Raw genomic sequence first — 27,973 nt, forward strand, 5'->3', positions numbered from 1 at the left:
CACTCCTTACAGTAAAACAGTAATCTGTGAATCACTTGCTTTTTTTAGTCTTACAATGCATCATTTAACATTTTTTTTTTTCAAATTGAGCCATACCAATCCTTTTTTTGAATCTTCAAGCTGCTTAAAAACATTCTGGGAACCTTACCTGGAGATGTTTTATGCCTGTTCCACAAGACAAATCAGAAGACCAGCTTGCCTCGGTGGTTGTTCCGTGTAGCCGTAGCTAAACTCGCGGCCACTTTCTTGGCCTGTTTTTTCCGAAGTGACTACTTAGGGACAGGCAGCGCAGTCAGAGGATCGTGGACAAAATGCCACGTCTGTTTCCGTGGAGAAATTCAACAGCCAAACTTTGAGTTCACCTCACTTGTGAAGACGTTCCTGCAGTTTTGAAGATGTCACTTATGTAACGCAACGTCTCCTAAAAATCAGGCCGGTGGCTTTCATTATTTAAGAAGCAGAGACACAAGTGGAGTGAGCTCTGTACTCTGTGTGTTGGTCTCTTCGGGCTGGTTGAGTTCTGCCACGGTGAAATCCCCCAATGTACGTCGTGCCCATGCTAGTTAGAACTACGAGCATGGGTGACAGAGGTGCTAATGATGCTAGGGATGCTCTGTTTTTTTCCCCTTTACTTGGTTTGAAATCATATTAATTTCTAGCTTTAACATCAATTTGGTAGTTTCTGAACCTTTACAAGGGCAACGGTCTTTTCATAGCTTTGCTAGAACAAAGACATTTTAAGAATCTTAATAGAGAATCGTATAATCTTATTACAACTGCTCCTGACTGTTTAAATCACTTCCTTGTACTTAAATAACAATCTGTCACCAGCTATTTCTTGATTGTATTTTTTGTCAGATGCAATTTATCCCCCTCTGTGTTTTTGTTATATTTTTTTTTCTGATTGTGCAACCCTTAGGTTGGCAAGCAGTTTCTTTCTCAAACAGTTCTTCTGACTTCATTGGGACTAATCGCATGAGTAATTGCTCACTGGTGTAAGGGTTGTGCAGTTCACAAATAAGACCTTTGTTTGTTGGACCTCACGGACAAAAAAAACACTAAAATAATTGGTATATGGTTCTGATATTCCTTAGGGAAAGGCAAAACAAAGTATTTTTAAAGGCAACTTCCTCCCCTGAGACAGCAGCATGAAAGATTCCCTTAAACGTCTTTGCTTGCAGATGGGAAATCTGTACTCGAGTGGCCAGTTGTGTGTTGCTAACTGGGTGAACTGGCCCAAGCGATGGTTTGGTTTGGCCATTCTCCTGACGATTGTTACTCTTTTTTGAGCAGTGAGGATTTTCTCAGCCAATTCTGTTGACCCAGTTGCCGGTGCTGCTGCCTTTCCACTAAGATTCAGCCCTGGACAAGGGAAGAGGCTTGTGACAATAGCAGTAAGACATAGATTTTTTTGATCAAGCCTAATCCCTAACCCTATAAAATCAGCAAAAATTTAAGATCGTTAATGAATCCTCATCCTTCACTTCTAAGTAGAACTATTTTAATGTGCCTGCCCGTCCTCTGATTGATGGCCAAGCAGAGGGCACTTTGTCATGTGCTATGTGTAAAGGAAAGCACTCGAATTATTATTTGAAAAACTTCAGCGTTTTTAATTATTCAGTTAGCTAATTAATCAGCGAAACGCTTTCCAGTTTGTGACATTGCTGGAGAGTGAACAGTAATGTCAGTTTAGAGAGAGATCCTGAATCGTGCATATCCAGCAGCTTGCAGATCCAGGGAAGATCTGGTGAATCTTTAAAATGCTCGTACCCAGGTATTTGTTTCATCATTTGATAAAAACCTCTTTGTATAATAACCATTTGAAAGCATAAGACTTGCATCTGTTATCTCACGAAATATTTGCTTTCCAAGCAAATACTGGCTTATTGCATGGTTTTATTGTAATGATCGCTTCTTGCAGTATTTTTATTATTATTTTTAAAGGGCTTGAAAGAGATGAGAAGTGTTACTATTCCTTTGCTGCTGTTGCTGAGCAGCCTTCGTGCAAGTTAAACTTTGTCTACTGATTTGGGAGAGCATTTCTCAGAAAGTAAAGATAATGCCTCGGTTGGAATGCTTTTAGATAAACAGCGTAGGTGACACCAAGTACTTTTCTTGTTAGAGATATGCAAAGAGAGTTCAGGAATCAATACTTAATATTACAGTTGTAGTTTTTGAGAATCTCTACAATATTCTGTATATTCTTAAAGCCGAAATTTTTATGTGCTACTCAGAAGAACAGGAAGACTGTCATTGCATTGGACCGTAATTACGCAGCCCATTTTTTAGTACTTTTTCAGCAAGACAACTGCTTTCTGATGATTTTTTTTTTAAAAAGATTGTTACCTGGGTGACCCGTCTAAAAAATATTTGTGTTTGTATGTTTACTGGCTCTCTAGGGAAGATTTAATAAGGAAGTAAAGTACAGGAATGTTTATAATAGTTTTTATTTGGTTTTCAGAATTCTTAAATTTTAGGGAAACCAAAGAATGAATGCTTCTGTGACAGCAAAATCACTTGAAACTTTTCTCGCAGAGAAGCGCTGAGGTATATCCTCAAAGGATGCGAGGGTTTTTTTTCAGTCTGCAGAACTGCTTAAGTGTTGCATTTAAGATGTACAAATCGCTGACCCCTTTGTGAAACACGGAGACAGTCTGAAACGTCTGGCTTTGGTACGTTTGACTACCTAGTGAGTAATCTCCTTTTGCCTAGCCGGATGGTTTGAGCACACTGCATAGTATAATTGACATTTTTGTGTCTATCTTCCAACGTACAGAGTCTGCTTATTTTTAATTTCACAATAACTTGGATGGATGATGCCTCCGAGAGAGTGTTTACGCGTGCTTTAAAAGGCACAACGTGGCACGTGTCTACCTGCAGCTGTGTAATGCTGAGAGGTGCTCGTGGTGGTAATTCTGCGCTTACGTTGCAGGCTGCTGAGCCGGTGAAGACGTAAGGAATGGCAGGACAGTCCTGTGGGCCGTCTTCAGCAGCCTGGTTTTAGTACGCTTCCTGAGGGGTTTCTGTTCTGCAGTTTATGGCTCAGATCAAGCAGAGGAGGTGAGCGTGTGCTTCGCTTGGAACATATAAGGGGTCTCTTGATGTGGGGCTGGTCACTCACTTGCTGACTACGGCCCGTTGGTTTTTGTAGGGTGAGCTTTCCAGGTGTAAATGGAAGAAGCAGGCGTGAACATCCTGAATTCAGAAGTGTCTTTGCTACGTACGTGCCAGCACAAAGTTGTGTCTGGGTGCCTTGGGACGGAGCCAGATTTTTCATGGCTTGGGGTTTTTTTTTGGTCAGCTTGGATAGTGTATGTAATACAGTGTCTTTCCTGTCTCTGGGAATGCTGATTGTTAGCTTTATTTTACAAAGGGATTTCTTTTCTTCTAGTTCAGAAGAAAAACGAACTCTAACGGAGGAGGGTCAGTGCTTGATTGTCCTTTCTCTTAGCTTGTGCTTTACAGAAAGGCTTAAATCCGCCACCGGGACTGACTTTGTTGTCCCTCCAGAGCACAGCGGGTGGCGGTGGCAGGCAGGTGGGACCCGGCGGTAGCGCTGTGACTTTGGGGATGCTGCGCTCCGGGTAAGGGCAGGAGGGAAGCACGCTGCTGTCACCTGCCTCCGGGTTAGCTCACGGGGACCTTTCACCACGAAGCGAACTGGTGAATTACATCTATTTCTATATACGTGTGGGTCTGCAGACGTGTGTATAAACCGGACCTCCAGCTGATCAAATTTATAATGGCGATGCTGCTGGCGCAAGCAAAGCCTTACAATTAAGAACACCTCCAGTGCCCATCAAATGCGCTAAACGGACGTGTCTTTAAATGCCTCGAGCCTTGTGCTCCCTGAGACCGGGCTTGTGTTTTGTCACAACTGCTGTTGTAGCTGTTTTAATAAAATACGGTGACTTTCCCATTTTCTCCTTTCATGGGAAACCAGAGTAAAAGAGAATTAAGCACCGCCTGCTGCTTGCATGCTAAACAGATGCAAATGAGAGTCCCCTCCCTCGCCATTACACCCTCCCTCCTTACGGGTTGCCACATTGTTTTGAAGAAAGCAGTTCCATTGCCAACTCCCAGCCCAGAGGGCAGGTGAGAGGAAAAAATCCCTGATTACAGCGCAGTGATTAACATATCTTTTTGAGTTTGTAATGTCATCATTTTTGCAGAAAACAAGGTTCCAGGAGCTTCAGAGAGCAGAGGGTTGTCAGAAAGGCAAACATCAAAGTGGAAAGAAGAGAGTTTATTTAAAATATAGTAGAAAGACTTAAAGCATTCATGCTAACCTATGAGAGCTATTAAAAATTTAAAAAAAAAAGCCTTTGAAGCTAAGCATTAAAGATTTAATAGTATTAATTGAATTAAGCCGTGGGAGTTAAGGATATGTAGACACATGTGTGAGTGTATGTATTTGAAGACATTATCTGTGTTAAGGAAGCTGAGTTACTGAGTGTTGAATTAATTGTACTCGGTTTATAAAGGCTACCTTAACAAAACACTTTTTATTCTTGGACTTAATTAGAGTAGATACCATTATAACTGAAAGTGTAAACAACAGTGCAATGTACTCACGATCATTTTAAAACCTGCTGTGAGGCAGAGACGACCAGACTTGGCATACCTGAACAAGGCAAAACAAGCAAGGTAGTTTCTAATCCACAGTTTGAATGTCATTTTGTTCCTTTATATTGTTAAGTCTGTTTTTTCTTTTTTTCCCCCTTTTTTAAAAAAGAATAAATACCTTTTCCTTTCACTTGTGAGAACGATAACATAAGACTCTTGTACTCAACAATAATAGGGTGCTTCTTACCCCCATGATACCCTGCCTGTAGTCCTAGCCGCAGGAATGGGCTTTTTTTTTTTTTTTGGTAGTTGTACTTTCATGTTTGTCAGAAATGTATTTTCTCCAAAGATCAACTGATCCTGGGAGCCGTTACCTTTCTTATGTTCAGAACTTAGCACTGTTGGGAAGACTTCTAGCTGCACAGAGAAGGTGGTCCCTCCATAGCTTTGTAAACAGATAACAAAGAAAAACCTGAGTCAAGTCTGTGGTGCTCTAACAATTCCAGTAGCCTGGTGTCGAGGGAACAGTATGTCTTCTGGTTTTATTTATTTATTTATTTTCTTTACAAACTGAAAACTCAGTTTCAGACTTACCCGACTTCAGCGTTAACAAGCAGGGGAAAGCCAGGTCCGCGTGTCGTTTGCAGAAAAATGAGCATTGAAAGCTTCTCTCAAGAGTACAGGCGGCCTGGCTCAGGAAGCTGATGTCTGGAGGGGAACACCAGCAGCACCAGCGGACAGGATTTGATTGGCACGGAAATACCGGCGTGTAGAGACACTACCAACCTCGTCAAGAGGTGTAACGAAATCGAGGGTGATCCTAATACATTCATTTTTCCTCCTTCAGGAAGATGGTTGCTGACAGCGTAAGGCGGGTTGTTTGAGCTCTTCTTGCGGCAAATGTAGTTACTAAATGATTCAGCATGATGCTGTACCCACGCGTTTTAGCAGTATTGATGAATTCATTACCCTTCTGTGAGCTGATGGATGTTAATGGGCTAGAATTTCTGTGCATTTGGACTAGATGGAATGCGCTTGGAAAAAAAAAAAGAGAAAATGGAGTGGGTGAGTTTTTAAGTCACTTTCTTGTTCTGTTTATGAATCTAAAGAGAGTGCTTTTAATAATTTGCATTAAAAAAGTGGTTAAAAGAATAATCCACAGGGCGATGCAGGCACTATGGGCTATGCAGACAGTAGTATTACGCAGTAGTTTGCTTAAAAAACAAGTCTCGAGCTGTAATCAGCTGTGTCAGAACTATCAGAGACTTGACTTTTGGATTACATGCGGTAGGTGTTGTCCTCTGCCTTTTGGACTCCTCACAGGGTGTGTGGAGTCCTGCTGACGCGTACAGAATTGCTGGATGCGGACTATCAAAGTGAAGAGCCTATAACATGTTCTCTGCAAGAGCTAACAGCAAGAAAGTGACCTTTAATAGTGAAACAGGCGCAGATGCTTTTTAGTAACAAGTCTTTGTCATCTTCTTTGAGAAGAGCAAGCTAATTCCCACTCAGACAATTTTCCATCTAAATGTCCAGAGCAGATAGGAGAGTAGGTAGGATATTGATGCTGAAGGATGGATTCTGAAACCTTGAGGAATCGTTACAACAGCTGGAAATCGGTGCATATCTGCATGGGAGAATGTGGGATTCACTGCTATCTTCAAGCCAGATTTTTTCTTTCTAATTCCACAATAATCAACAAAATAAAGATAATAAATATTTGCATTTGGGAATAGGCTGATCCTTATTAATGTATGAACGAAGCAAATAGAAAGTATCGTAACAAGGAAAAATCAAGTGAGTTGATTTTATTTTTTTGTCTTTTAGTCATTCACTTCCGTCAAAGATGCACTTAGAGCTCAAAGTCAGGAACCGAGGTAGCGCAGAAGCAGAGCAAAACGACTAGCAGTGCTTGCGAGTGCTGCTCCTTGGGAAGTCCAACCCAGCTAAATCCAGGCTGCTGCTGCTGGGCTCGCTGCGCCCGCTCCTCTGGCTGCACGTGCTCTCTGCCGGGCAGGGCTCTTGGGGTGGGATTGCTTTTCCTGCTCTGGTGGTGATGCTAGGAACATTAGTCAGTTCCGGTAGGAAGACAGGGAGGAGGTAGGGTTATTTGAAATGTATTTTGGCAACTTGAGTGGTGAGTACAGTACGAAAAGATTAGGAGGAATAAGAGGGAAAGATGGACTAATGTTATGGGACAGATAGCTGAAATCAGTCTGTAAGAAGGGCAGGAGCCGGATTTTAACATGTTGGCCAGTTTTGGAGAACTAGAGGACAATTTTCTGTGGCTGTCTTCAGCTCTAAACAAAATGAGTGAGTCTTGCTGTTAGCAGCAGCTAGGTGGTACAGGAGATTTCCCAGAAAATCCACCGTTTGCAGTTCTTACGTTTGTTACCTGTTGAAGGCAAGTCCCAGGATTAAACTCATTGTTGCCAGCAATTTGGGCTTCAAGGCGCAGCTTTACATTTCGCCTCGTGAAATGTGACCGTAGGTTGCTGTTGAAATTAATGTTACTTCCCTTATTTGTACTTCAAAGGCGTTAGAGTGACCTTGGCATTAATCAGTTGGGTGACCCGATCTGCCAGAAAACCCAGCTGGGCCGATGCGCTCCCTGAGCCCATTCACACCGCCTGCAGCAGTGGCGCGAGGGGCAGAGGTGGCTTGGGGCAGGACGGCAGCTTCCAGGAGCCGTGCTCAGCCTGCACCACGTCCTCAGTTCTCCGTGAGCGCGGCTGCTGACAGCACAGCCCAACCAAACCCCCCAGTTTTGGCCAGAAAGCTCCTACAGCAGCACGCACGGAGGATTTTAGGATGCAAGTTTCCCACTTTTGAATTTTCTACCAGCTTGATTAGTGGTGAGCACACACCTGCACGTAGCTTAATCTCTGAAGACTGAAGTAACCTCACGTTCGTTGTCACCAGTTAAGTTACAGTTGAAATAAGACCCCGGGTTGATGTTTCAAGTTGAGTGTGCGAGTAGGGTGAGTGTGAGGGATGGCACTAGAAGTTGCACGCTGTGAATGGGCATCGATGAACGTAAGATATTAAGATATTAAAGATATTTAAGAAATTAAATCAACCACCTGTTTCTTTACAGGCTTGTAGTTTGTGTTAGCAGCCCGTGCACTTAACAATTTTAATTGGAAAAAGAAAAAAAGAGTGTCTTGGACATACAAACAGTTAGGGCTTTGCATCTCTCGCTGTTCTTTGAACAGTTTTTTTCATTAGAAATTCATGTTGCAAGGTAAAAGTATTAATTAGTCTCTCGGCTTCGAGCAGTGGTAACACGGGGAGTTAAACTGATGTTTTTCCCTGCTCTGTGTCATGATGAGCATTTGCCTTTGGCCTATTGAATTTATTAATGTGGTTGCATGGCTGTGGTGTGTGGGCGGATAGGAGAAACTGCTCATGGTGACGTCTGCTTCGTAGTAATAAAGTGCAAGCTGAATGGAGTTAATGAAATCTTTGTGTAATTGTAAGCAGCGAGTACCTTCTCAAAATACCGGGTCTGATGGGTGAGCACAAATACGTAAGATTACAGTTGTTCTCGTCAGTTGAATCTTAAAATTGCAGGGCTACAAAATGTTAGCTACACGCTCAGTTCTCACACGATTGCGAGCTTTCAGATTGGAGTATTTGCATCTCCTCTGCTGTTGGAGCTGATCTGTCAGGGCTCTGAGCTGCTGGAAGAGAAGATAGGATGGCTTCCCTTTGGCAGTCCCCTGTCACCCACTGAGCAGTCTAAGAGTCGAGGCTGGACTTTTCTAATCAGTAATAGTCTACGGCACAGCCTCTGGCAAGGATATCAGTTATCTTGCTCCTTTATTCCAAAAGGAAAATGTGAAAAGAGAGAAGTGTCTCCCACTGTCTTTAATTCAGTTGAAAATGCGACTCGACATACCTGGTGGTACACTGAGTTTATTTCAAATTGTTACTTTTTATTTTAAGGCATGCATTGGGTGATTTTTTTCTCCTCTATTACTGAGAATAAAAGATGAAGTGCTTTCATTCAAGTAGGTAATCCCCAGAGAACAAATTCCTTTGGAGAGTTCGGGTAGGTATTTTCGCTGCTGTGTTGGATTAATTTGCATTTAGAATTTCTGGTTCAGTGCGCAGTGGCTTGACCTTGTGCTGTTTTGTAATTCTGCAATATTCTTGTACTTATTACACACCCAGCGCTCGCTGTATCGCTACCGAAAAATAAACAGCGATCTGCTGCATAAAATGCAGCTAGCACTGTCGGTGACACTTGACCTAGCCAGAGAAGGAGGAATGTGTTATTTTTAAAGAGCTGTTGTCGAAGCTTGTAATCCTAAAATTAGACCTCCAGCGCAGGTCGGATTTGGATCGTTTGCCCTGATCTGCACGACTCTTGCCGAGGCTCTCCCTGCTCGCAGCGCTTCAGAGCATCTCCCACGCTGCCGGCGATTCCAGCTGTGGCGATTCCAGCTGTGGCAATTCCAGCTGTGCCATGGGCTTCCAGGGCGCCTGGAGCTGCCAAAGTCACAGCACCAGCAGCCACCTGGGCAGGTCCTGCTTCTGGTAGCTCTGCCGTGCTCGGCTGTGCAGTGAAGTCCCCGGATTTCTGCCCCGTGCCCCCTTTCTGTAGGCTGAGCAAGGAGCTGAGCTCCCCGCTGAGCTCCAATCCTGCCCTCCTGATTTAAATAGACGCGTAGTAAGGAAAGGTGGTAGGGATAAAAGGCAAATTTGTGTCTGTAAATCTGCTTTACGGCGAAGTGGCCGTGCAGGCAGGACTGAGTTTCTCTCTGTGGATCTGGGGCATGGCTGTAAAATCAGCGCAGAATCAAACCTCAGCATTGATGACCGTGCCCAGATTTGAAGGAGGGTATCTTTCAGCGTTAACTCTTCATTTAAAGAAATCATTTGGCCACCTGCTGTCTGTGAAAGCTGACCTTGTTCTCTCATTTGTAAAAGAGGGTGGAAAGCTTCCAAAACTTTTAATTTTGAGCCATTTCCTCTTCTCAGAAATTAACCGAGGAGGACAAGCGTTTAAACTGTGTAAAATGGCAATTAAACCTTTCTTCTGGAGTTAACCCCGTTCTCCAAACCCTTTGCCAATCTATGTTTGTAATTCATTTCCTAAATAATTTTGAAGGTTAAAGACGGGCATTGATGGTAATTTCAGCGTCTTCATTTCACTGTTTGATTCACATGAATTGCTGTTTTCTCTGCTGCACAATAGCAAGAGGGAGCTAATAAGTGTGCTACTTGTTGGCTTTTCTGCGTAGTGCCAAGCTCCTTTGCTTCTCCTAGCGCTCTTCTCCAAGGCATCACAAAGTACAGTCGCCTCTCTTCCTGTCTGGTGTCGGGAACAATGTTTGCATTACAGTAGGATATTTCACTGCAGGCAGTATGATAGCCTTCTGGTCTGCAGTTGTTCTATAAGAATTATTTATGAATAGGAAGAAAGTATGTGAAAGAGTTAACTGAATTTGAAAATTTCTCTAGCGCTGTGGGATCCAGTATAGAAAAAGTGACAGCAAAGACATTTGTTGTCATGTTGTTATATTCCTGAATTTTAAATAAAGCCTTATGCTTCATTTGTCAATGATTCCTGGTTCCTGTTTGTGGAAAATAAAGCTCTCTAAAAGCAGTTTGGATTTGTCCGCGTAACAAGCTACCGTAAGAAGCCTAGGGTAGGAATTTAGAGCACCAGGCAATGCGAATCCTTTCTCGTTGCCAGAAGCAGAAGTTGACTTAGTGTGACGGTTGGGGATGTGTTTGCGTGTGTGCTTTTTGCTCCTTGCAGGTGTGGTGTGAGTTTCTGTCTGTCTGGGGGAACTTCTCCCTGAGTCAGCACTGGCAGTGCTTTCCTTTAGCATGGTTCCTTGCAGGCTGGCAAGAGGTGAGCTCTGTCCAGGCCCTGGCTGCTCCGATTTACCCTGGACCACAGGTCCCTGAGGATCGCCTGCCTCTGCCACCCCGACATCAAGGAGAGCAGATCCCTGGCTCTTTGTGCGTGCTGGATCTTGGAGGTAAAGCATCAAGAGCATAAAGCACAGGGGTAAAGCTTCAAAATGTGTTGGAACTTCCCTTGGCTGCTTCGGCACGTCTTGGGCAGCAGAGGCTCTTGGTGGCTTTGCGGGGTTTCTGTTTCCTGTGCAGTCCTTTGAAGTCGTAGGTGGATGCAGATATCCCAGGTGGTGCTTGCCTCGTGCAGACCCGTTCGGTGGCACGGGGGGCTTGAGGCAGCCTGCCTGTGCCGTCCTGGGCACCTGCAGGGGCTGTTCGGGGCCGTTGGGGTGCTCCTTCTGGTGGTGGCCAGCAGAGTCTCTGTGTAATCGCAGTGTGAATCTTAGAGTGAAAGCTTGCAGTTACCTTTCCATGTATTCCGTGGAAAGGGGCATTTTTCAAGGCAGATTGACATCTGTGGTGACTGCCTGAAAATCACAAAAGAACGGCTAACTAACGCACGTTACAAGTCAGATTAGACATTTGCTTTATATATTCTCTAATACTTAAGTAAAATTTTACACGAATTTCTGGCAAACTTCTTACATGTAGTGTTAATTTTCACCCTTTTTCTTGCCCACTTGATGTGAAAGGCTTTTCATATGTTTCTGGTCCATGCCTAGCTGGCCTGTGTATATATTTACGTTCAGGCTCGAAGTGAAGGGCATTTTATCAGTGCAGACAAACCCCGGGCTGAGTTTTGCATTCCTGAGATCTGAATGGATTCTGCTGAAAGTCTGTATATAGGTGGATTTGTATGGCTGCTGCTTTGAACTAAGTTTATTAAGGACTTTGTGGCTTGGCCTTATTTCTGAGTTAGTCTCAGCAAATTAAATATGGTTTCCTCATGTAGATTTCGCTTAGTGAATTTAATCTCTTGTGAGAGAGCTGTTGAGAAGAAGTTCAGTCAAGAATTCCTCCTGTCTGCGCACCGAATCTAAAAGAGCACCACGAGAATTCATCAGGATTATTCGTGGAGGGCAAAGGAAATTAGGTATTCCCCTCCAGATAACCCTTGATAGCACGGGGAAGCTTCACTCTGTGGTCTACAGCATTGTGCGTTTCCTTTTCTATCTATTTAAAGATGACAAGTTAGTTATAAAACAGAGAAAATGTCTGAGCAGGGGGGAGAAAGCTTGGAAGGCTCGCCTAAGCCAAGCAAGACAAAAGATCTCCACCTTCCCCTCTCTGCTTAATCTTTCGAAGACACCTGCCCGAGCTGATGGTGCTTTTCCTGCTGTCGGCCAGGGACGGTGGCGACAGTCAACGGGTCTTGCTTTCTGCTGTCTTTGCAACTCTAGCGTGAAAACTGCAAACCCGGATTTTTGCTGAAGCTGCAGGAGCATTGTACTTCCTTGTGGTTTGTTGTGAGATGGTAATTCACCGAGGTCTCTGAGAACATCCAGACTTTCTGTGTATGGTTTTGATCATGCATTTGGAATGGATTCTCGCTTTTATGTAGGAAGGGTAGTAGGCTTTTTGATCTCTTTAACTATAATATGGGCTTGCGGACCTGCACCCTGATTGTGTGAGGGTTTAGGTTGTGACTGTGATGATTCTTTGGTTATATTTATTCCGTTAGCCAAAGTTGGTGTCGTTTAGGACTGGCATTTGTTTCCATGTACTGTAAAATTCACCTTTCTTATATTGTGTGTGGTATTAAAGTGATATTTTCAGAAGCTTATGAAATTAAAGCAAGTAATGAAGCACACTTTTCTTTTTCTCTGGTCATGGATGTACATCTAACTGAGGCACTTAACTGTATAGTGCACTTTTAAAGGTATTTTGTGAGGCCTCTCATCCCTGGCCTTTAAAGAAACATAATTCTGGTAAGCTAAGAGTGTTTTTCATAAATTCACAGTTGGTTAAAAGACGGGAAGCAGGGTGAGGGATGAAAGCTCAGTTCTCACAGCAAAGGGCTATTTCCAGTGACGTGTCCTGCCAGAGCTCAGTGCCCTTGCAAGTGCTCCCTTTTCCAGTTAATTTCTAAATATTGAAGTGACCAAATCAAAGCCAAGCAGTTAAATTTAAGAAGAATCCTGATTAATTGAAAGGAAGGAAGAAAGACTGAGAACTGTTTGAGTGATAAAATACACGAATGGAAGCGTAAGTGAGGCATGGAGAGACGGCAGGGTTGGTTGGAGACCTGCAGCAGCTTCCAAAAATTAAACCTCAGAGCTCAGGGGATGTCCAGTTTCCATAAAACCATGAGTGGCATAAAGAAACCGAAGGTGACTTGTTCTTAAAAAGCGTGCCCCCAGTCTACAACACGGGGAACAAACATCCAGGTCCACCACGATGTGATGGGAGCGCTGGTTTGTGCTGGCTGAGCGCGCTGCCACGTAGCTCGCTGGGCAGGCAGTGGGATTTAAAGCAACTCCAAGAAGGATTGGCAGGGCCTTGTAGATAAGTTACAAGTCCAGGCAACATCAATGTTCTTTTCTCATCCTCTTGACATGAGGATTTGTGTCTGAGGGCTTGATAAGACTTTTTTTTTTTTTAATTATTTACCTAGTTCAGGGCGTACCCTAACTTCAGTGGAACAATAAACTCCTGTAGCTCATTGGGCTCGTTCTGCCGTAGCTCAGCTCGCTCAGTTGCTTTCCAGGAAGGATGCGTGCCTTTGGACCGAAGAAGTCTTTGTAGAGCTGCGTGTTGTCCAACCCGACACTTCTGCTTTCATTTTAAATGGCATGTTAGTAATTCGAGGAATGATAACAGTGGTAGAGTGAAATCCGTGCTTTACTCCCCTCCCGTGTCTGTTGTCAGCAATCGGGTTGTGTCTTCGGGGTGTTGGGAGAAGTTGTTAGAGGACGTGTTAAGTATTCCATCTATTAATGGGGCAAATACCAGTAGGGAATCAGTGCTTAGAGTTCAAACAAGTGGTGAATGTCAAAGACCTCTAACGATGCTAATGTAGTACCAAAATCTGCCGGTTTGCTTGAGTAATGTATTCTGAAGCTTAATAGGCCTCTGTTTACTCGAAACAGTGACCTTACATAAATAACCGAAGCAAGTTTCCAGCTCCAGAGCTCGTCCTTGGGGTTTCTTGCCAGTCATTTCAGTTTTGCAGTTCCATTTTCATATAATTAAAAATTCTTCTGCGCTGTCTGAAAGACATACAGCGCAGAAATTGGGGGTCTGGTGAGCGCTGTCAAATGCACAAAGGAAACGCATTTGGAAAAAAAAAAATTCCTCTCTAATCTGCTTAGCATTAAAGGTCACCTTGAGTCGGAGTGCATCGTTCCGGTGCTCCTTTCTCCTCCCTGGGCCTCGGGTGAAGGCAGAGCAGGGTTCAAGATCTCTGCCCTGAAACTGAGTGCTCTTTGCCTTTATCTGGAGCCTCAGAAATGCCTTGGTCGACGTGGAGGAAATTCACTCGGTCTCGGTACGCAGACTCCTGCAGCAGCGGTAGCAGACGACAGCTGTCAGCTCTAATGCAGTTTCCTATAAACTCTGCAAGCTAGCGTCGTGCTTTCTGTAATTAAAACTTCTAGATGGGTTTTACCTTGTCGGAAATTAAATCCGTAATTTGTTTCTTGGACTTCGTTTCTGGTTTGTTTTTCAAATTTTCCATTTGCATCAGCGCAGATATTTTCTTGATTTTGTCTCGTTCAGCAGCTCAGGTGTTTTTAAGCTTTGACATTTGATGTTACCTGTTTGTATATGTAACTTCCCAGCAGTTGGTCTATCCCTTCTTCTCGAGGTGAGAAGAGTAAGGGTTGGGTTTTTTTCAAAGTCAAATCTTCTGAAGAAATCTAGAGAGCAGATGCATCACTAACAGAATTTCTCAAAAGTGTATGTAATTGCTTTCCGTGTAGGGATAACGAAAGACACCACTAACGTGCTTTGTTTTGTTTTCTTTCTTACTTAGGTCATGATTTTCATTTTCTCGTGTCATTTTCTTGAAGAGAGGAAATGATTGTAGTGGAACTTCTTACAAGTAAGCCACAGATACGGAGTCTTCGTAGCTCAGAAACGTTCATAGAAGAGCAGATATAGCCCTTTTTTGTTTGTGTCCTAGCACCGCTCTGATTAAAAAGGGAAATAAAAATGACGACTTCGTCTATTAGACGGCAGATGAAGAACATTGTGAACAATTACTCAGAGGCCGAAATAAAAGTTCGGGAAGCGACCTCAAATGACCCGTGGGGCCCCTCCAGCTCGCTGATGACTGAGATAGCAGATCTGACTTACAACGTTGTGGCCTTCTCTGAAATTATGAGCATGATCTGGAAGCGACTCAACGACCATGGCAAGAACTGGCGACACGTGTACAAGGCCCTTACGCTGTTAGATTACCTGATCAAAACTGGCTCGGAGAGAGTGGCACAGCAGTGTAAAGAGAATATTTTTGCTATCCAGACGTTGAAAGATTTCCAGTATATCGATCGCGATGGGAAAGACCAGGGCATCAACGTCAGGGAGAAATCCAAGCAGCTGGTGTCACTGCTGAAGGACGACGAGCGACTCAAGACAGAGAGGGCCCAGGCCCTGAAGACCAAAGAACGCATGGCTCAGGTGGCCACCGGGGTGGGCAGCAACCAGATCACCTTCGGTCGAGGTTCCAGTCAGCCAAACCTCTCCACCAGCTACTCGGAGCAAGAATACGGAAAGTCTGGAGGCTCCCCGGCGTCCTACCATGGCTGTAAGTACAAGCAAACACACGCAAGATTTTTTTTTCCCACCCTTTTTTCTTTCTTTCCCACTCTTTTGAGATATTTTGCGTTCTGATTTGCCATTAGAAGTGAGAGGAAATGGTGCCCTCCAGGACCGCAAGGGGCTTTTTGCAGTGGCTGCGTCTCTGCAGGTCTGCTCGGTGGTACGCGCTCTCTTGAAATGACTGGCTGCATGTTTGCTTTGGAGAGGATGTGAGCGGTGACGTAAATCAATTTAAAAAGCACTTGTTTACTGTCAGTTCCCAGAGGTAGCATTGTTGAGCTGCTTTTGTGAACGTGTTCCAACGTTTGATGTGATACGTCCTAAATCTAGGAGGGAGACAGTTAATAATTTCTTTTTTGTTTCTAGTTTTAAAAGGATTGCTTGAAATTTTTTTGTTGCCTTTTTTTTTTTTTTTTCCTTAAAATATAATTGAAGAAGAAGATAGGAATACAGAGTAATTCCTGGATCATTTTGCTAGATACTTTATGTTGCCGCTCTCTCGTTTTAGGAAGAGTATTGGTAATTAACTTCCTTTGTTGCTTACTCAGCAGTTCTTAGACTAGTAACACTTGGAATATGTCAGTGATTAAATATTTACACAGTCGGCATTTGGTGTGCAAATATCAGTACCAAATTCTGTATTTCATTCCAAAAAAAAAAGTACAGTGATGTGGGAAGAATGGATTCTTTATAGCAGTGCTTGGGGGAACTCCCTGTCATGTTAGGAGGAGGCCTGAGCTGGCACTAAATCCTTCTTAATATAAGTAATGATCTGATGAAAGCTGCTTTGGCTGAAATGTCAGTGGTTGTGGTCTAATTCTGAAGGAAAATCTTTTCTTTAACTGAATGCTTATAGTGTGTGGGGGACTGTAACAGAGCCAGTGTGGTGAATTGATTGAGCACCAGCTTTAAGAATCTCCAGTTTGTCATGTCCTGTATCCCAAAGCGCCTCTCAGATTATAAATATGTGAGTGGTGTCCGTACCCCTGTCATACGCCGATGGTTTCTGTGGAAGGCAGTAGGAAGCTAGCAGGATGAATCAAGCTAGCATGAAGAAAATCTCAGTGAAAATAAAAGCTAGAGAGAAAAGCAGGATTTTTATTTTTTTTTCCCCCAAAATGAAATGCTTTTAGGATGCAGGGTTTAAAAAAAAAGTGCTCGAAGGTTTCCAGGTATGAGAATTTGTCTGTTATTTTAACAGTGGATTAACAGACATTTTAGTTGTTTAATAACCATATTTAGATTGATTCAATATGAATTTTTAATTGATAAGTAGATTTTTATCACTGCAATAACATTTTTCTTTTGAGGTCTGTATGGCTCATTTGATTATCTTTAAAATTCCCTAATTAAGGAGATAGCTTGAAATATTGTTTTGTCATCAGCTGATGGACTGCAGTAATAGCCGCTGAAGCACGCCGAGCACACCTTTGGTTTGTTCCACACCGATTTCTTCACCAGCTCTTGCATTAATCGGTGCATGCAACTGCTGTTTGTCGTGTTAAACGCTGCCAGAGGCCTCCAACTATTTCTCACAGCAAGGATTGAGCAATGCAGGGCGTGTTTCTGAGTCGTTATTCCTTGGACATTTTAGGAATTTTGATGGGGGACTAGATGTCAAGAAGCGAGTTTGGTCATCCTTTCAGTGCAGAGGGTTAGGTTACTAGGAATTCGCACTTGTGTATTGCTTTGCTGCCTATCTCTGTAGGATTGTTTCTGAGGTAATGATTTCTTAACCTTTTTTTCTTCCTCTTCCCCCTTAAGCACGTACCTAAGAAGCTTTAGAAATCTCAGGCTTTTCTTTTCTTCCTGTAGGTGGTTCTTCTGCTAGAGACTCGCCAGTATTTAATTGTCTATTAGCAAAAACACAGATGGTTGTTAATTGTTCAGACCTGTATCTTCTGAAATTTGAATACGTTTCTGGTACAGATGGTTTATTTGAGTGTAGCAAAGCAAACTAGCACCTTGCAAAAGGTGTGCAGAGCTTTGTCCTTTGTTGTAGGACAAGGAGTTTCATCGAAATCCAGCCATTTAATCCCTTACATAAATGTAGGGTTTTCTTCCACCTTTTAATGGAAAAGTTGCCTTTCAGAAGTTAGAGGTTGTATCCATCATGATTTCTTTTATTCTACAGTGATATCCTTGTTTTGTTCTGAAGACGTGGGCTCAGCAGGCTACGTAGAAGGAATTAGGTTATGGTTGGTTCCCGGGAAATCCTCTGCTTACTGCAGTTTCAGATGCAGTTGTTGTACTGCGTGTTCTGGTAGAATTGTCTTCCGTTCCTCTGTGCTGTTGGAGGGGAGATCAGAGGCATCTAGATTTAATTATAAAACCTTTTGCAATCTATAGGATGAGATTTGCGTCCAAGAAAACGTACACTCAGTCTCCTGCTAAAAAGCTTTTAGCATGTTCTGTTAGCATTTGAATGTAAATAAAGTTGGGGAGAGCGTAACAACCTTTCCACCAACAAAGCTAAATGAAACGTTTCGTCTCTGTGCTTTGGTATGAGCAGAGTTTACTTTTGTTTCTTGTTAGACACAATGGATGGGGATTGCAGATTTCGAGAAGTCGTAGCTGAATGCACTCCCCTTATTTGAAGAGGTTGTTTGTGGCTACAAAACCTCCTAATTTTTTTTTTTTTAGTACTGTCTTGCAGGAGTTAAAAAAAAAAATCAGAGCTGTCAGCATGTGCTTAATAGCTTGTCCAGGACAGATCACGATGGGAACAAGTAACTTCTAGTGGATAAGGTGTCAGATTTGAGCGAGGGATCCCTTCCCCCCATCAGTTACTGAATGAGCAGTATTAGATGAGTCTGTGGACCACTTTTTGTTCACTTTCTTCAAAAACACTGAAATAGCTGCACTGTACAGCATTGGCTGTAAATATTGCAGTGCTGTAGCAGCTGTGCTTCTCCAGCATACGTGTAGGCTTGTATCTACAGTGCATATATGATTGTTTTTGTATTTGATGTTGAGCTAGAGGGTTTTGTCTTGGTAGGGTTGCTTGTCTTTCTATTCCAAATGATCCTTTCTGGAAAAATAAAAGCAGCACCGATAGCCTGTATAGTATGAGAGAATTCAAGATGGAAAAAGGTCTCGAGCGATTACCATCGGTCTGTACTCCACTGATGAAAAGGGATATTTTCCCTGCAGATATTTCCATCTCACCTCTAACAATCCTGTGGAAAGTGAAATGGCGAAGCACGAGAGTTTTTAATAAAATCCTTCCCCCCAAAGCTTCATCTTAATGACTGTGTTGGCCCTGAAGATCTCTGCGCTGTAAAGCTTGTGTGATTCTGGGAATACATTATGGCATGTGATCATTCCTGACTATTGATGTTGTCATTTGCAAAAATATTAGTATGTTTTTGCTATCGTAGTCTTACGATCTGTAAATGGAAGCCAAGAGAGATACCGAACAGCTAAAAGCAAAAAGGCTTCCTCCTCCCAACCTCATCTTGGCAGCACTCTGTGACGTGCTGGGGACTGTTGGCTGTCTTCTGGCCCTAAGCTAGGGGCAATTAATGCTCAGGTTAAGAGCTATTAAATATCCATGACAAAATTTGTTGAAGTTATCTAGATTATTTTGGAAAACGTGTAAACTGTATGGAGTTTCCTTTCGAGTTAAAGGAATATATTTGTGTGGTGCTGAAACTAACTTCACTGGGGAGGGGAAGGAACATAAGGTCAATGTTTGAAATGTTTGGGAGCAGTAGTGCCCCACCTCTGATCTGGCTTTGTGTCTAAATATTGTCTTTATACTCAACATTAGTCACCCAGGTTGGGAAACTGCAGCCTCTTGTTTCCAGCCCTCTTCCACCCGTGGCTGCGGCGATCACTTAAATAGGATTCAGCTTCCTAATATAGAGCTCTAAATCTGCGCCGCGAGGCTGCGGCAGACCTGGGAGCACCTCCGTTAGATCTGCTGCTGTTGATCAAGTCCTCCAGTTAGTAACTCCTGCTTTATGAGGATTTTTCAGCAGAAGCTCACTGCCAGGGCGCTGGAGTCAGCAGCGTGGCAGGAGCATCGCCTGTGGTCACATCTGTGGGGCGGTCGGTTGGGGTACTGGGCTCGAGCACCTGCAGAAGCCCCTAGATATGAGCACCTGGACTCGGATCACCCCGTCTTTCTCGAGCATCCTTGGGTTGAGCTGCCTGTAAGAGACAGCTCCGGGGCCGCACGGGGAGCGGCGGAGGCTGCAGGAGCTCCTTGTGCCTGGGCTGCTTCGGGGAGGCAGCAAAATGTCGGCAAAGTCCTCTGCCAGGGGGAAGAGACTGACAGAGCCCATTCCTCAGCACCCCTTCCCCCCAGAAGTGAGTTCGTGTGGATGTGTTTAAACTTTGAAGGATCCCTGGAAACTGCTGGTCCTCCCTTTACACCGCTTTTGTGCTTGAAAACCCAGGTTTTAAAAGCCCTGCTCTTTCGAGAGGTTCTGTCCCGCTAGGCCCAGCCCAGGCCCAGCTGTGTTACTTCAGGCTGTGCTCATCCTTTCCGCAGGCCGTCTGCTGCTCTGGGTTTGGATTGCATCTAGAGATGCTGGCAGGGCAAGACGGGTGCGTGTTCTACTGTCCTGGTCTCCTTTACATGGACGTGGCAGCTGGAGCAAGGCACAGCTCGGTGTGACCTGATTTTCCAGGAGCGCTTTGCCCGGAGGTGGGCCGCTTGCCCGAGAAATCGGGTTCGTTGATACAAACAGCTGATTTGATAAAAGGTTGCTTAAAGATGCACTGAAAGGGGCTTTTACGGATCTTGTGAAGTGCCAAGTCTGTTAACCTTGCGCGCAAAGATTTTGGGAGCAGTCTTTTAACTGAAAGGATGAGTTTTAGTATTTGCGGTGATGGTTCACATGAAGTTGACTCGTTATTTAAAAGCAGCTCTGTGAAGCATCAGCGAGTTTCTGTTCGCTCGACTGTTTCAGCTTTGTCTCCCTTTTTGTTTGGAGTGGAAAATAATTGAGAGGAGTTGGTAATTCAGGTGTGACGTTACAGAAAGCTCAGGATACTGGGTGGGCTCTTCGTTCCCTTGCAATCCGTTCGGCAGCTCTGCAGGTTGGGATCCACCTCTGGCCTTCCACCCGAGTCAGGGAACATCTGGCGTAACGTGGAGCAACCGATCTCGATGAGCTGCCTGGCTGATTTCTGAAGTTTGAGGTGTTGCAATAGGCTGGCAGACTCCTGTGTTTGCTGCCAGGTGTCACTTGACAACTTGATTTAATCCTCTCGTTGTACTTCAGTTTTCTTGGTGCTCTGAGTAAAGGTGGGAGGTGGCATTGGTGTAACCAGGCTCCGGTAGTTGGAATAAATTACCTGAATTAATTTAGATGAGTCTATTAAGATAAGTGTAGCGATCATCTGAGAGAAAAAATACTCCTCAACTAAAATAAGCCTTCAGGATCTGTTCGGTATTAAATGAAATGTAAAAGTGCTCTGCCTGCTTCAGTGCAACTGGAAATCATGCAGCAAGGCTGATCAGCTCCACCGTGACACATTGAGAGGTGCTGTTAATTCCCATCCTGTGTAGGAAAGATCTCTCTAATTTCCAGTGGGAACCTGGAAATCCGCACAATTCCTTCTAGATCAGGTAGTTTGCACATGCTGGTTCATAATTTGAGAGCTAAGACTGGCTTTTGGAAAATATCCCATCAATATTTGAATGAGCTTTCATTTGAAGACCAACGCGTGGGATCTCCGCTTGGATCCAGAGTGGGTTGCTCTTGGTTTCTAAGATCTTACCTTGGTGGTACTCTTAATTTTTCAAGTCGCACTTTGTTTTTCTCTACATTTTTTGGAAGGACCAGTGGTGTGACGAAGCCGAACAAATGTGACTAAGAACGCCTCCTGCAGATGGTAAAGCTGGGGCTTGCTTTCTGTGGCATCACTTGGTGTGGAGTGGCAACAGAAAACCCACAACCAACAAGCACAAGCTTCTAAATAAAAATACCCAGGCTCATTTTCATGCTGGGACCGACTTTATCATTAATACAGACAATGACTCTGCTTTTGAGCTGCGTACTGTATACATCCTTTAATTAACCGAACCTTTGGGCGTCTCCAGAGGGCTTTTAATATAGCCAAAATACAGCAAATTACCAATAAATACGTACGAAAGACGTCATAGCCCGTGCTGGAGACAGATGGTGGAGCAGAATCCTGCCTCGGTGATTATCCGAGGTTGGAAATGACTTCCCTGTGCCGCTGCTCGAGCCGGGCGGGGAAGCAGCCCGGTGGCAGCCCCCGGCAGAAGCAGACGCCTCTGGGCAGCCTTGGGGGGAGCCCGGACCTCCAAATTCCCCAAGCAGCAACAAAGCGGGGCTTAGCGGGTCAGAATTGATCTATTGAGTCCCATCTTACATAAACATCTGAGTTAACTGTCATGTGCTGGGGGATAAGGGGTTCTTTGTGTGGCAGCGGTACTGTTACTAACGCAATAACCTTTATGCCAGATCCTCGCACCCAAAACCGTAACGTGGGACGTGGCTGCTATCGAGGGGCAGTGACAGCACTGAGGGACTCGAGAGGTGGCCTTGCTGGATAAAACGTGACAGATCACTACCAAGAACAGCATGCTGAATGTCCTTTAATCCTATTTTCAAAAAAAACGTGCTGTCTGCTAGTTAATGTAGATGGCTTTACAACCACTGCGGAAGTTTTAATGTAAAATGGCAATGCTTTTATCGATGTTTTTTTAATGTGAGGCCTAAGGATGAATTTTAAACCGACAATTTTTGCCCTTCTTTTTTTTGCATGAAGAACTCTAGAATGCCACGTAGAGTTAATAAAACCAAGTAGAATGAAATGCTGAAAAGCCTGAAAGTGAAAAGAAACAAGCAGTGCCTGTGAGCCCCCTTATTGCCTGTGCTCAGCCCCTGGATGCTGGTCTCTGCTGGGAGCCGAGAGGTCAGGTCACACAGCGCCCTGCCAAGCCAGGCAGCTGAGGACACACCAGGGAGGACAAGCGCAATGCTTCGAGTAGGTTGCAGCCGCCTGTTCTTGCAGCTACCTGGCACAAAATGGTGTGTGCTGCTGCAGGCTGGAGCTGGGGAACGCTTACAGCCCCTAGCCCTTCATGTGGGCTCGGGAGGGAAAACAAAGGGCTGAAGTTAAGGAATCTATCTCGCGTACTTTTAAAGTCGTTCTACCATTAGCTGCTTAGTTGTTATGGAATTTAATTAATGTCAACGGAGATGAAAAACTCCTGTGCGAAAGGTCCAGGAAATCACCATCTCGCCCCAAGCTGTGGTTGAAGAAGCAGGACGCACCTTCCTCATCGCGCTCCAGTTGCCATCTGCTCTCAGGTGACCCTGGTGGTGTCCCTTTTGTGTGTCCAGCCTCGTTTCGAAACCAATTATGAATCTGGCCTTCTGTAATTCCTGCTGGAAAGCTGCTGCTTGGAGGTGATCCGTTTGTAATTGTATCTCAGTTTTATTCAGTTATTTTTTATCATTAGTTCTTGTCCCTTTATCTTAAATAGCTTTTTTCATTCCATAGTATTTGCAAACCTGATGTATTTAGCATCTGTAATCTGCTCGATGTTCTTTTTGTGAAGATAAATGTATAAAATATTCCCTGCGCTCAGAAGGGAAGCATCTTCACATCCACTCTGTTTTCAAAATCATTTGTCGAGGGTTTGTATGACTGGAACTGCATTTGGTGTGTCAGATTAATTCTGAGTAATGCTTTGATGCACAGTGCTGCTGTCAGTGACAGCTGTAGGAAGCTAGTGGCTGGCAGTTACTGCCTGGGTTGGTACCAAACAAAGTTCTGTATACCTCTGCCACTTCCAGTCGATGCCCCCAGTTGCAGAAGGTTGTCATCAAATCCTTTTTCTTTCCCCATACCATCCCATTTCTCTTGTTCCCTTCTCAGCCATCAGCTTTATATGTTCAGGCTCCTCCTTCTAGTGAGACAGTGTTTCATAGCATCATCTTGGCATTTTCCTATAACCTGCATTTTGTTTGTTACAACGTTTTTCCTAAGGCCGGCCTTAGAGCCAGTTGTTGAGAAACTGATGGTAAACTTCCTTGGCGATGGGCTTCTTCACCTGTTTTGGTTCTTACACTAACCTGTTTCACAGCACCATCCCGTTAAGCATCACAAAAAACTGGTAAATCCACACAGGTGAACTGTACTGCTTTTCCCTTTGATAGAAAAAGGTAGAGGTTTCAGTTTTTCTGTTGTGTGTTACCGTTGGTAACCTCCTGTTGAGTTCTATCCTCTTTCCTCTTGAATTCGGTTTATTTTTGCATTGAAGAACATCCAAACCTTTTACAAACACTTTAAGGTCGTGCTATTCCCCACTGCCAGACGTCCTTTTCTCTGATGTCCTTTTTATTCCTGTGATCATCCAAATAATGTATTGGAGAGCCTGCCTGTGACTGCTGGAGCAAGAAGTACTCATGAAGCAGGCTAAATGTAGATACTTCATATAAGAGAGAGTTTGGAAAAGTGATCAGATTGATGGACGAGTAACACCTCCCTACACGTGAAGCAAGGAGCGAGTCCGGTTGGCCTGAAAGCTTTGGGACCAGCACAACGTGGATGAGTCTGGGTTTTGGTGATAAAGATGTCCCTGTAGGAACAGAAAGGGATGGGGTGGCACAGCGAGTGTAGGGTGGGAAGGAGCAGGCATGCCTCGTCGGCTGAAGGCAGCTTTGTGGGTGAAAGAGGAGCGGGCAGTTTTTGTTTTATAGTGCCATTTTGGCCTAAAAGGTAGGGGGAGACGGGACTGGGAAATGTTTGGAGTATTAAAGTAGGAACTGAAAAAGCGTTTTTAAAATTACAGTTTGGCAACCAAATTTCTATCTACCCAACCAACCTCTTAAAGAACTTGATTTCTTTGAGCTTGACGTTCTAGTTCAGAAATACGGTTCCTGTTTGTTAAATCCTAACGTGTATTTTGCAAAACTGTAATTACCATTCCAGCCATTACATACGAACTTCCTTGTCCAGCAAGGTAAAATTTCAGTTTAAATAACCTGGGTGCTAGAGAATGACCCAAAAGTTGTTTAATCACTCTGTAGTGATAATTAGAGTTGTCCCATTGGGATGGGAGTTTCTGTATGCTACTGCAGTGAAAACATCAGTGACAGATTATTTATGCATTGAGAAATTGTATATTTTAGCTGCCCAGCTTGATTGTTTTTCTGAGGGGCGGGGGGAGATTGCCAGCAGTTATTAGCTAATAGAGTCCTCATCCGAAGAAAGAGCAGCCAGCAACAAAAAATAAACAATGCCCCCAACATATATACCAAACGTGTTTTTTTTTTTTTTTTTTTAGCGGAGAATGATAAAGTATTTTTGTGAATTTGGGGTCTGAATAGCTGGTTTGTTTGTCTCTGAGCCTGCTTAGCAGTTAAGAATAGTTCTTTATCTGTCCCGTTTAAGACTGTATTATTTTGCAGAAAAGTGGGTGGTGTCCAGTTTTACCCTGGCATTGGCCAGCTCCCAGCAAATTCTTACTGACATTAGATGTAAGAAATACTGACAAACGTTTAAGTGATTAATTGTGAGCTTCAAGTCAGCGACCTGTCTCCCCGAAGCTCTGCTGAGGCAGGGTCTGCAGCCTTCGTCGGGGCCGGCTCGTTGGCATGTCGTGATACTACAAAAAGCCTTTGTTTCCCGGAAACATTTCTCCTTTAAAGCAAGCGGAGCGCCTTTCAAATTTCTCCCTTCTAAATTTCTCTGGCTCGCTGCCCTGGGCCGAGAGCTGGAGGTTCAGCTCTTGGAAGGAGCTTTACCCCGACGGCTCAGGGCATGGCCGCCGGCCCTGCGCCCCCCGGGGCACTCACTGCTGCCTTCAGGACCTTGGGCCTGGCACGGGAAGGCATCAGACCTCTTCTGCCTTTTTGTTAGATATCATTTATAATCTGCTGGTTTGTCTCCGACAGCTACGTCCCCTCGAGTTTCCTCCGAGCTGGAGCAGGCCCGGCCTCAGACGAGCGGAGAAGAAGAGCTCCAGCTGCAGCTGGCGCTGGCGATGAGCCGGGAGGTGGCGGAGCAGGTCAGTGCCCGTGTAGGTTTTCCAACCTGTCCAATTTCCTAGCCGGGGCTCTGTCTGCTCTTTGCGATGTTAGCTTGGCTTTGCTCCAGGTGGAGATGGCGGGGGAGAGGCCGTTCTGGGAGATGTTACTTTCTTATTTTTAAATCTCTTTTTAAAGTAGCTATGGGCTTCCTGCTGTTGAGACTAGTGGGAGATGACAGTCGCTTTGCGAGAAGACTTTGTTGTGTGGGAGGTTGTTAATCATCACACTACTGAAGGTGCTTTCTGTTAGGAAGAACTGGAAACATGACTAGTCCTGAAAGCCTTCATTAATGGGCCAGCATATGAAATGTCACTGAATTCTGAATGTAATGAAATTTTGAGTGATTGGCCCATTTGGTGAGCTTGTCTGGAACACAAGGGTGATCTAACACAAAGTGCTTCAATATCTAAGGAACCTTTTTTGAAATAATGTAGCACCTAAAGTATCACTTTGGGTATGTTACTGTGTTAATTCTTAAGAGGTTCATTCTGAATTGGGAGTAAATGCTGTAATTGTGGATAAAGTTTACAGCACGTTAATATAACATATAACAAAGTTGTTGAATCTCAGCTATGAGTGAGAATTCAAGTCAGCCATGCTGAGTGTCCATAATATTTTTAAAGGCTTCCTGGGACGAGTGTAGCATACTGCTGTATGTTACACATTAGAATCTCTGTGCTTTGAAAGGGCAACTATCACCCAGTAAACTTTGTCGTTATTAAGCAATAAAGCTAAAGAAAGTAAGTATCAGAATATATCAGTTGAAATAGCTTACAAATTGCAAGGGAGATGCCAGTTGGGGAATTAGTCAACCTATGAAAGACCTGGCACAAGCAAAATATTTACAGTAGTCAAATCTACCACAAGTACAGTAGTTGACAGATGTTAAAACCTACAAAATATGCATGGAGTTAGCAAAGTTAATTCATTTAGATTTCTTCATAGATGCAACAGTTGCCTTAGATGCGGAGGGAAGCTGACAAAAGCCAGGAAAGGCAGAGTTTAAATCACTAAGTCCTTCAGTGCTATTTGACTGCACGAAACCCACGATAATTTAAAGATGGAGTATTTACTTTGTCTTTAAATTCAGTGGGGTTTCTAACGTTGTAAGTGAATGGTTGGAAATGATGTTTCGTGTATAGCTGTCCCATTAGGAGTAAAACAACAGGAGGGGAAATTTCAGTCGGCAAAATGGATGTTGTAAGGGTTGCTCTGCTAGCCAGGTGTTACAGGGTCGGCTTGCTCATGACCTCTGTCTGAGCGAGGTGAGAATCCCAAGAGGAATTTGTTCTCCCGTTGCATTAAGTACAAGTCACAGCAAATAATCCCGGCCATCCCGCCGCGCCTGCCTGCGGCGCGCACCGCTCCCGGGGGACCGGCGGTGCTGCTCGGGCTTCCCCTGGCAGCGTCCTGCGGGGCTGGACACCTGAGGGAGCAGGCAGCACAGTCTAGGCTGGTGGTCTATATCAACAGTGTTGATTTCCTTTGCAGGAGGAGCGCCTCAGACGCGGAGATGATCTGAGATTACAGATGGCTCTGGAGGAGAGTCGCAGAGACACAATTAAAATTCCCAAAAAGAAGGAGGTAGTGCCTTCAACTAAGAAATTCCCGGTTACGCTGCCAAAAGCTGAAATACCGTAACACGAACTAGCTTAATTCTGAGCTCTTTTATGCTTTTGGGATTGCTTTGTTGTATAGCTTAAAGCTTCTTCCATGTGGGTTAAATTTCAAAGTACTAGTCAATGCAGGTGTGTAAAAGGAAAAAAAAATGCTTCTTCACTCTCATGGGTTTGTACTTCAGATCGGTAATGCTCTTGATTAAAGCTCAGATTGTTCCTGCCCTCAGCATACAACTCTCTTGGACCTAATGGATGCCCTGCCCTCATCGGCACCGGCCCCACAGAAAACAGAGCCTTGGGGACCTCCTGCTGTTGCAAACCAAACAGATCCCTGGGGAGGGTCCACAGCTGCAGCTACTGCCTCTGACCCATGGCAATCATTTGGTAAGATTAAACTCTGCCAGAAGGGAATGCTTATCTTAAAAGGACTTGCTTTTTAACGTTGAGCTTTTCCAGGTTTCTCAATAGCAGCGCACAATGTCACGCTTGATAACAACAGTGTATTAGTCCCGTTTGGTCGTTTCCTGTGCTCCAGAATTAACATTCCCTTAACATTTTCAAGCAGAAACAAATGGAAGTTGTGATCCTTTCCTGCTTTTTAAGCAGCTGAGATTTTGTGTGTGCGTTTTGAATCTTAAGAACGAGGAGTAGAGTGAAGCTTCTGTCTTCTCCTTATGCAGCAAAAACAACTTGTCTCATCCTGGGGGGATGCTCCTGCTTTGACTGCTAGCTGTGTCCAGTGTCATGGGCTTAGACTCTTGCCAATATTTAATTAATGTAGTACCCGAGCAGGATGCTGTGGTTAGGAAGGCCGTAGCTCTGAATTGCTGTGTCTTGCTCCTAGCGAGAAGGGATGTGTATGCCATCAGAATGAGAAGGATGAAAGTGCTTAGATGGAGATTTTTTTTATCCTAAACAAAAATTGAAGTTACTACTTTAAGTAGTCTCAACGTTTCGTAAGCTTTTGTTGCCAAATTCATGGAGTTTCTTTCTGAAGTCAAAGATCCAGCGCTTCACATGTTAAAGGGTAATAATTCGAACTTTTTGCATGATTATTTTTGTACGTGCTCGTTTTACCACCTGTGCAGTGTGCTGTTTTGTAGGCTAGCCAGAATCTGCCCAAGGGTTTAC

General features: G+C 44.1%; 1 protein-coding gene across 7 annotated transcripts in view; it reads left to right on the plus strand.

The window, feature by feature from the left end:
• Positions 1-27,973, plus strand: part of EPN2 (epsin 2) — a 43,854-nt gene that overhangs the window by 4,873 nt on the left and 11,008 nt on the right. For 2 of the 7 annotated variants that reach the window (XM_040575115.1, XM_040575117.1), the window contains 4 exons: positions 14,414-15,187; positions 25,089-25,201; positions 26,715-26,807; positions 27,070-27,226. In XM_040575115.1, the coding sequence (XP_040431049.1) occupies positions 14,593-15,187; positions 25,089-25,201; positions 26,715-26,807; positions 27,070-27,226 (958 nt within the window). In that variant the 5' untranslated portion in view covers positions 14,414-14,592. Of the gene's footprint in view, positions 1-1,298; positions 1,395-14,413; positions 15,188-25,088; positions 25,214-26,714; positions 26,808-27,069; positions 27,227-27,973 lie in introns of those variants that run through there. The other 5 variants (XM_040575113.1, XM_040575114.1, XM_040575116.1 and 2 more) reach the window with 4 other exon arrangements.

The sequence above is a fragment of the Cygnus olor genome, chromosome 15 (genome assembly GCF_009769625.2).
Source record: "Cygnus olor isolate bCygOlo1 chromosome 15, bCygOlo1.pri.v2, whole genome shotgun sequence".
Classification (NCBI taxonomy): domain Eukaryota; kingdom Metazoa; phylum Chordata; class Aves; order Anseriformes; family Anatidae; genus Cygnus; species Cygnus olor.